This window comes from Humulus lupulus, chromosome 2, assembly GCF_963169125.1.
Source record: "Humulus lupulus chromosome 2, drHumLupu1.1, whole genome shotgun sequence".
Classification (NCBI taxonomy): Eukaryota; Viridiplantae; Streptophyta; class Magnoliopsida; order Rosales; family Cannabaceae; genus Humulus; species Humulus lupulus.
The window spans coordinates 10,653,229-10,663,534 of NC_084794.1; the positions used below are offsets into that span (position 1 = coordinate 10,653,229).

Here is a 10,306-nt window from a genome sequence, read left to right on the forward strand (position 1 = left end):
TTAAACAGAGTTTGAAACTCCTCCAAACTCAGGGCATTAACATTCTTGGTCTGGGTAATAACCTCCCACCAAATCCGGGCATCCTCCTGAAACATATAAGTGGCACAGGCCACCCTCTCATTACCAGTTACCCTCATGAAGTCAAGGATAGTGGTAATCATACTCATCCATCGCTCCGCCTTAGCAAGGTCTACATTGCCCTCAAAAACTGGTGGTTGTTGCTTCGTGAACCTTTCATAAAGAGGTTCCCATTTATTTCCAACCTCAGGCAGCTGCTCTGTTGCTGACAGCGACACAGGAGGTGCCTCTGATACACTAGCCACTGCAAGCGCTTGCTGCTATCTCAGGAGACGAAGCTCTTCCCCCTATCTCAACACTGTTGCCTGCAGATCACTAACTATCTGCTGCCAGTTTACACGAGCTGGCTGTGGAATCTGTGACTGGTCATTTTCCTGACCCTGACTGTTATTATTCTGGCCCTGACCACTCTAGCCAGCTGAAGTATCTGTCTGCCCTGGATTCATTCTCATCACTGATACCTTGCTGAAATAATGATCAATACGGCCAGTCAGGTAGTAATAACTAAACCTCTTGTCGCCTTACAGTCTAAGAACAAGCAGAAAATTATCATATTCCACAGTCATACCATTATACAAGCAGATACATGTTTATATCATTTAGCACTTAGCATGTATCACATAATAATCCACAATCAACAATACTTATAAGTATGTTCCAGCAATTTCAGTACTAATTAGCACACGGTTGCTGAGAATGTATTATTCAGGGCACAGGTTTAACATGGTGTCTCATGCATACAGGTAAAACATATATACTATATTTAAGCAGTTATACATATAACTACATAAATAGTTACCAAACCATGAGTCAAGCTTGACTTCATTGATGTGTGTACATGCCTAGCCATTCTACAAGAACCCTAACCTTGGCACGCTCTGATACCAAGTTGTAACGCCCTGGTTACCCTAGAACAGTTACGGTGAACCGGAAATTTGACTCGCTGCCCGAGTCCTTTGGTTAAAAAGGTGCTTCTAAGTGTTATTAACAAGCTAAGGTGGAAAACCAATAAAAAGGAAAATATATATTTTATTAAATACATGAAACTGTTCATGGGCCCATAAAACTCTTACAAGTTATTTACAACTCAAACTGGTCATTACTGTTTCAAATTTACAAACCCGCCGACCTAAGCGGCAAAAATAGGGTAAACCCCCTAGTTCCTCTGAGAACTCCTTGACCATGGTGGTCAAGCGGCCGCATATGTACACATCACTACCTAAGCTCTCCACTCAAGGCTGGGTGAGCTTTTTCTTCCCTTTACCTGCACCACATAGCACCCATGTGCCAAGGCCCAGCAAGAAAACACAATAATGCATATAGATATTAACAACTGATTATTATTATAATCACACAGAGCTTATAGCTCTTAAACAGATGAGTGAATATCACTTGAGGTTCTAGTAAACCATAATGAGTGACTGACAAGCAAGTCACTAATTTAAACAGATAAGTAACTGCTGGGTAAGTCACTAACTTAAACAGATGAGTGACTACTGGGTAAGTCACTAGCTTAAATAGTTGAGTAACTACTGGGTAAGCCACTATCTTAAACAGATGCGAGACTGATGGGTAAGTCTCTAAGTTAACAGATGAGTGACTGATGGGTAAGTCACACAAGCGCTTTTAGTTTTCATCGAACTTGAGGTCGGTCCGGCATTAACGCTCTTCTGAGTCATTTAATGCAGATGTCGATTAGATCTAATCTTTATTGGCTTGCGTTGAACACGCTAAAGTCGTCCTGACTTATAAGTCAGCACTGTGTGACCAGTGCCCAGTACCATTGCCGAACTTGACTAATAAGTCCCAGCTTCACAGTTGATACTGACACCTTTGCCAAATCTGACTAATTAGTCAGTGCCATGCACAAGTGAGCAAGATTTGCTAAGCATTCAATAATCAATCCATGCCCACATTTACACAATCAACATGCCTCAAGAATAATCTTGCATGTCACATATGGGGTGCAGTTTTCTTACCTCTGATTCGAGCGAGAATGAATAAAAGAACGACCCTTGAGAACGATCTAACTTTTAGTCCTTTAGCGGTCACCTAGTCATAACCAAATATGGGACACCATCAATAAATGAACATCAAAGGTTCCCAAACCAAGATCTAGCCTCCGGGACATCAATCTCCACTAATCCGGGTAGTAGGAACCATCCTGAGGCCTAAAACCAAGTTCCCGTGGCCAAAACACTCAAACGAGCTCAAACCTACTCAAGGGCTGCGGCCCTAACACCTTGGGCCGCGACCCCCAGCCACTTCAGGAACAAGGGCCACGGCGCCCAACACCTAGGGCCGCGGCGCCCAGCAAAGGCAAAAACACTCCAGCAGCTTCTTGGAGCTAGGGTCGCGGCCCCCAACCCAAAGCCATCCCCAAACTCGTTCTCCTTTATCCCAAACCCTTCAAAAGCATACCTAAACACTTCCAAATCATCAAATCAAAGTTAACAAGCTTCCCAATGATCCAAAACCATCAAATCCCAATGCTCAAACGAACCAAAAACTCAATGATTCACAAAAGCCAATTCGAAGCTTAGAAATTCTAAAAACTAAAAACTCAAAACTTAAAACTTAGATTACCTTTGATTGGGTTGTTTCTCATCAAATCCTTCGGTCAAGAAGCTTCTAATCTTTCCCAGGATCGCTATATCCCAATAAAAGACACATGTTATGACAAAACCGCTAATTTATAATATAAGACCGTTTCATGTCGAATAGCTCGAATATATCTCCATAATAATGGGATCTCATTCACAAATCACAATATGCACCCAAACATACAAATATGCCATCAACAAGCCAAATTACCAAAATATCATAATAGTCAAATGTGGACCCATATGCATGCATATAACATCATATTATAATATAATTCACATAAACATGCATATATTCATTTAATGGAATAATTAAATAGTTATGGCCCTCCCAGCCTACTAATCCAACCAGTAAACCGCATTAGGGACTTCGGGACATTACAACAACTATCGGTATTTGATTGTTTGAGTTATGATGTAATGTGAATAAATATACATGTTTAGGTGTATTAAATATGCATGTGAGCCCATTTTGGTTATTAAGGGCATGTTTGCAATTTCGGCCCATTGTGGGCATAAATGTAATCATGTGTGTGTTGTGCTTGAGACCACAGTATTGTGGATATATATTTGAGATGTGTGGTCCGAAGCGGTCCTAGGGAATGAATTAGAGGAATAGTCACCACGAGGTCGAATACCTGGCTCGGAGTAAGCCTAGGGGTATTTTGGGAACGTAGTACCACTACAACAAAAGGCAGTATTACTGGCGGAGGCTTCCGCCGGTAATAATAGGGCATTCCGCTTGTAATGTATATTACCGGCGGGGGTCCGCCGGTAATGCTCCGCTGGTAATTCTCTAACTACCATATTGTCGCGACCCTTAAGGCATAGCGCCGCGGCTCAAATCAATTTTTTCTCCAAATTCGCCATCTTCAATCCTGAGAGCCTCATCAAAGGTCAAATTAAATCCGGCAGATATCTCCTAACTTTAGTTTCTTTAATTCAGGTATTTTACGATCAGAATACCACGATATCACCATAATTTGGTCCATTTTTCCATTTTGCATAAGATACTGAAACACTAACTAATACAAGCAACAAAAGCGTCATCACGAGCATAGCTAAATAAGCACAAAAATTCCCTAAAATAACTCTCCAAAACACTATTAAAACTAACCTATCACGAGGAACCCCATGCATCCATTTCGTAACATTTCCCTTACTTTAAGTACTATCACAATAAGTATTCTTGTTGCACTTGCGGCTCCTATGAACACAAATGGCTATTTTCCCTCTGGTGTAATTCTTACTACTTTACTTTTGCAATCAATGGTAGCGACATACTTTGCAAGCCAATCCATACCGAGAATGATGTCAAAATCCATAGCCTTAAGTTCTATCAAATCCACAAATAACTGCGTCCCATCTACCCACAAAGGCAAGGCTCTGACCCACCTCCTAGATTTTACCACCTCCCCAATTGTTAACATGGTCCAAAATCTTACCGCATATAATTCACAATACCTATCAAACTTGTCCACTATTCTATCAACAACATAAGAATGAGTAGCACCAGAATCTATTAAGACATTGCAATCAATTCCAGCTGTAGAGATTTGACCTGTGACCACTGAAGTGCTCGCATCTACCTGTGCTTGTGTCAGGATGAAGACGAGTGCAGGAGATAGACTTTCAGTCTTCTTTGGTTCATTACTGGTTGCAACTTGCTTCAGTTGTGTACAATTTCTCTTGATGTGTCATGCTTCACCGCACTGATAGCAAGACTTGGCTCGGCATTCCCCGAAATGTCTCTTTTTACAGGTAGGACATTCAGGGTAGCTCTTCCCTGATCCTCTTCCTCTCTTGTTATCTTTGGCCCTTACTATAATTTGAATTAGTACCCTGAGAAAGAGTACTATTTTAACCTGCCATCGATGCTTTTTTTTCTTTATTTTAATATGTAATACATATAATATTTTAATTAAAATATTAAAATATTTTTTTTATATCTAATTTTCTATTATTTATTGTTTTTTATAATATATAAATTTAAAATAATAAATTATATATAATATTTTCTTTCTTAAATTTTATTTTAATACCAAAATTATTATTTTTATTAAAAATTATTTTATTTGTTTTAATTAAATATTATTTAAAATTATAAATTATTTATATATTAATTTAGATTTGTACTATACCAAACACTGATTAGTACTAAATTAATAAAAAAAACAATAACTAAAAAGGAAGAAATAAGATTAGTTAAATTAGTTACATTAATCTCTTTTAATACTCATCAAATAAAAGATTATTAGAATTCGCATTAATATTTTCTCTATAGAAATGAGAAATTCTCAATGTGGTATTCGTATGAGTTAGTTCGCAATTTTTTGTTGGTTTATTTATGAAACAATAGACCTGGTTTCATATTTTGAATTCAAAAATTATAAAACCAGATTTCAAATTTTTCCCATACAAAAAATTATAATTTTTTTCAAGAACCATAATATAATAACATGAAAGTATTCACTACCTTTTTTCTCTTGTAGCAATAATCAATCACAAGGATTTTTTTTATTAATTCCATTCTAACCTGACTCTATGTAATAAATCATCCATAAATTAGAGAACTATAAAATTATATTTGCAAAAGAAATAAACCTACTAAGAGTAATCCAATCAGTGCTTTTAAGTTATATCACTAAGATCTTTTTTTTTTATTTTACCTCAAACTTTTAACTTATACATATTGCTTTACATCCTCACAAATCTAAATTTTCAAGTTCTTAAAACTTTTGCTATTATACAACACCCATTCAGAGTGTCCTAAAAAGGAAGAAAAAAAAATGCCACTAATGATTCTCTTGTTAGTGATCATACTTTAAATTCATTAACAGATAAAGATGAATTTTTCCTATCTAGAAGCGCCATAATTCCAAACCAAAACACACATTTTGATATATAACAAATACAAAGTTACTTCTAACTATCTCAATCCTACAAAATCACTCGCTATCGCCTGCGGCGCTTTCTATGCTTCTTTTCTTCCTCTAAAGATTCTGATTCTGATTCTGACTCAGAACTTGATGCGTCGGACTCAGAGCTATCGGATGACTCATCGCTGGATTCTGCCGCATTGTTCTGTTGAATAATAAGGCGAGGCATGTTCCTCAAATACTCCCTCAAGTTTTCGGTGATACCTCCGAGACCAATTGATGTGAAGAAGTTGATGGCAAATCGGGTGTTCTTCGGATTATCCCTTGGAAATATAGACTCGTATGAATCAAGCATTGAGGGGTCTGAGAGCCGTTCATTTAGCAACCGGATGCCAAGATGCTCAGCTAATTCCTGCAAAGAAGAAAATACCAAGTTATTGCTCCATTGTCAAAAATAAGTCACCATAAAAACTACCTGAACAAAGAGCTTGATGAGCAATGAATAGGTACCTGGAAGAGAATCTTGATAAAGATACGAGATGAAGAAGTGGTATCCTCTTCGGTTAAACGAATATAAGCTAATACGTGCCATGGCAGAGCATCAGTACCGAGTAAATGGGCAAAAAACTTGGCCACATTACGCAGCTTATTTGTTTCAAGCCGATGAATCATAGAGTATTGCTGGACAAAGCATTTCTCAAAATTTTCCTGGTGCACTTTGTTAATCATGCAGAACCTCTGCCCCAGAAGACCATAATATCTTAAGTAGGTTCTCTCTTGACTACAACATTCCAAAAGCATGATGCAAAGCTCCATCTGCAACAAATCAGAAGAATTAAAACTCTAACTAGGGTTGTTAAGCAGCCCTTTAATTAATTAAAGAAGTATTACAATTTACAATCACATTCCTGCCTACAGCAAATATTATTAACTGAAGGTACTGATGATCAAAAGTAAACTTAAAGTAAATGTTGAAGCAGTGAGGAGATAACTTCTATAACTTACCTCTTGACCAGGCTCAAGTTTAATCTTGAGTAGCTTATGACCAGCCTCCTCAAAGTCCACACTGGACATAATTGTCAAGTATATTGTCCTACGAAGATTTACAAGGTTCGTCTCTGTCTCATCCTTTATTTCCATCCGCTCCTCTTCATCTTCGTCAGATTCATCATCATCATCATCATCTTCATCATCCTCACCATCTGAAGCTGCATCTGAACCTTCTTCATCCTCAGACTCTTCTCCAAGTATGTTTTTCTTCAACTCTTCATAACGCTTTTCACTCTCAAGGAAATTAGGGTCCGGTTTGAAAATATCTGAAATGACATTGAAATTGTTAGAATCCACAACCACACAACCACAACCACACATAGGTATGCAAATCAAGAAGCTATTAATGATTTTGAATTTCAAGACATACCAAGTGTAATTTCTGGATCTATCTCCTCTTCAAGAGAAATCTCATGTGTCCACTGATCTTCTTGCTCCACAAGGTCCAGTTCTGGACGCACAGCCGGGTAACCCTGTAAATTCACATATCAGATAAAAATGAGTCCTATAAAGTTTTTTCGCTGCACACACTAGACTTGATGGGAACACTAGACTCTACCTGAAACTTTGCTTTCCGAACTGCAAATAAGCCTTCAATTAAGAACTGAACCCTTTTGTCTATTTCTCCTTCATGGAGAATTCCACGGAATCGTTCAAAAATACCTGTAAAAAAAATAAAATAAATAAGTAAACAAAACAAATAAACTGTATGACCACTACCAAAAGCAATTTCCACAGAAGGTAAAGGAATGATAAACACACATCTCAGCAAACAAATACAAGCACAGAGTACAAAAGATTAAAAAATGACCATACCGTGCAATCCTTTAGGTGAAAGATCCTGGAGAATAGAACCACATTCTGTCACAAACCCAACAGCGACTTCAACGCTGTCATCAGTTGGGTTTTCTAGAAGCACAGTGAGCAATTCCAAAGCGATAATCTCGTGTGCGACTTGTTGGTTTACCAGATGTGCTATAAACTTAACAGCAGCTAGTAATTGTGGCTGAAAATGAATACACAATATATATAAATGTGAACATACAGTAACAAAGTCGATTAAAATCAAACTAGAGAAAGAAAGGGAAATAAAATGTACCTTGTCATTCCGCTTATATGCTCGTTTAAGCTGCAATACAATCCTTCTCAATAATAGATCACCAACCTCACGGAACTTGGTGTTGACAACAGCAACCAAAGCAGCAAAGACATCTGTAAATCCTGGAGATGCCATTTGTGACTTCATACAAGAACGGCAGAACAAACCCCTGCCCCTGATCAGATTCTCTGAGAAAAGCTCTGGAATAATGTTTTTTATATTTGTAGCATTGACCTTGTTCACAAGCCCGTTTATACTCTTCCGGAGGGCATCCCAGGTTAATCGCTGGTATTCAACACTAGTTTTATCATCGACTTCTTTCAACATCCTAGCCAACTTAAATGGGGGAATGTAAACTCCTCCACTCTTACCAAAATTTGATGTAGTCGGATTGCTTTCCGTAGTCGAACGTTCCTGAGGTTTTGGCTTTTCAATTGCCCTGGCTTCTTCTTCGTTCCCCTTCAATCTATCATGTTTTCGACTCTTATCCTTTTCTAGCTGACCACCAATTTTTTTACCTGTCTCACGTTCATCATCAGTTCTTCTCCGTGAGACCTCTCTCTCTTCTTCATCGCTTGGCCGCCACCGACCTCTATCCTTCGCATCCACCTGAGAGACATTCTCCCTATCATCTTCACTACTACCTCGCTCATCTCTTCTACTCCTATTCCTCCTGTCGGAATCGGAGGAATCACTTTCATCACGGCGGCGACTGTAATAATTCGAATCCCTTCCACTACGACGATCACTGCTGTATTTCCTATTCCTAGCCATAGAGAAAGGAATGACCGATCTGTGAGAGAATGAGATTGAAGAGGGAGAGCGGCTGAGATCTGAAAGTGAGTTAGGGTTAGGAGAAAAATAAGTTCGATAAAATTACAAATTGCACGATATTTTTTAAAAACAAAATCTAGATATTAGCTTTACGGTATAAAGTTTAATTATTAACAAAATTTACGGTATAAAGTTTAATTATTAGCTTTCTCTTACTTGCCACACAAATTGATTATTATTTTTTCCTGAATTAACCACACAATGATTCGAACGATAATATAAATGTTAAATTATTGGATTTTTTTTATTATAAACATGATTTAAACTTACATAAAATTAAATAAATTAATTAATTAAAATAATATATTTTACAATAATAATTATTTAAAATTAATAAAACTATATTTTAATAATTTAAATAAAATTTATTAAACTTAAACTTCACATATTAGAATAATATTATATTAAACATATAATGTAATATAATTTACTATCAACTAGCAACAAACTTAAATTTAAAATCCATGATATTTATATTATATTAAATATATAATATATAATATTAAATATCTTGTTGTTACTGTCAAATTCAAAAACTATAACAAATATAAACTTAAGCTTAAACAAAAATTAATTAATTAAAATATGATATTTTAAAGATATTTTATGATATTTATATTTTATGATAATTAAAATATAATATTTATATTATATTAAACATATAATATATAATCTCTTGTTGTTGCTGTCAAATTCAAAAACTATAACAAATATAAACTTAAGCTTAAACAAAAATTAATTAATTAAAATATAATATTTTAAAAATATTTTATGATAATTAAAATATGATATTTATATTATATTAAACATATATGTACGCCCTGATTTTCTCACGGGCTGATTAGCAGGCCGAGTTACTGACTAATCACAATTAGTCCATGAACATCCCCAAGACCGGAGCTCCCGCTTCGGTGTCGTACCTTCTTAGCTTGAGCAATCCCTAAGGACACGCCAAGGTTGCCCAGGACTGGGGGAAAGAACCTGAAGGCCGAAGGTCGGGTCAGGGGAGCAGCTCGTGGCATGAGCTATATACGGAGCTCTGACCCTCTGTAAAGTCAACACACGCAAGATAAACGTGCATATATCTGACATCACGTGTCCGATATCTCCCTGACTTCTTGGACACGCAGCAGGAACGTGCATGTTCTGAAACCCACGGCTGGGTTGGGCCGTGCGGCCCATTATCTTCTTACCTATCGATTTGACCATACTTATGTGTCAGGTTTAGGAATTAATCATGAATGTCACAGAGTTGATATGACAAATAATAAAGTCACGGGATGACCTCCTTACCAACTTCCAGATGCCTTCTCCTATAAATATGGAGAACCTGGGAGTTGATAAGGGTTGAAAAAAATAGTCTCTGAATAGATGTATGCTTTGTAACCAAATACCCAGAATATATCAATAATATTGACTAGTGGAGTAGAAGGATTTTAACTTTCGAACCACTTAAAAACGTGTCTTGAGTCACCTAGTTCACTCTCTAAGATTCTATATCTGTGATGATTCTATATTCAGCACTAATCTCTTTCTCTTCTTCTCTTAATTACTTGTTGGCGAAGAACCGCGTCAACAGTTTGGTGCTTTCATTGAGAGCAAGTTTGATTAGTGCTACCACAAACATCCAACTATGGTGACTACTCGATCCAGGCATGGCAACGAGACAGAACAGCATGATGGGCAGGAGGCTCATCATATCGCCATCCCTGATGAACAAATTCCTGAAGTCCAGCAGCGGCCAAGAAAGCAACCAGCGGGCC

The 10,306-nt window shown here is 37.1% G+C and overlaps 1 protein-coding gene across 1 annotated transcript; it reads right to left on the bottom strand.

Moving 5' to 3' along the window:
- Positions 1-5,395: 5,395 nt before the first annotated feature.
- LOC133817256 (uncharacterized) lies at positions 5,396-8,600 on the bottom strand. The gene is made up of 7 exons (XM_062249721.1): positions 7,710-8,600; positions 7,427-7,616; positions 7,170-7,273; positions 6,981-7,083; positions 6,566-6,876; positions 6,071-6,376; positions 5,396-5,972 (listed from the first exon to the last, which is right to left on the bottom strand). Exons 1-7 carry the CDS (start codon positions 8,481-8,483, stop codon positions 5,637-5,639), a joined length of 2,124 nt encoding a protein of 707 aa, XP_062105705.1. The 5' UTR covers positions 8,484-8,600; the 3' UTR covers positions 5,396-5,636.
- Between the last annotated feature and the right edge of the window lie 1,706 nt (positions 8,601-10,306).

Coding starts and splice junctions, on each gene's coding strand:
- LOC133817256 (XM_062249721.1), bottom strand. CDS start 8,483: ATGGCTAGGAATAGGAAATACAGCAGTGATCGTCGTAGTGGAAGGGAT. Junction 7,617..7,709: donor CATATAAGCGGAATGACAAG/GTACATTTTATT, acceptor ATTCATTTTCAG/CCACAATTACTAGCTGCTGT. Junction 6,377..6,565: donor AACTTGAGCCTGGTCAAGAG/GTAAGTTATAGA, acceptor GATTTGTTGCAG/ATGGAGCTTTGCATCATGCT.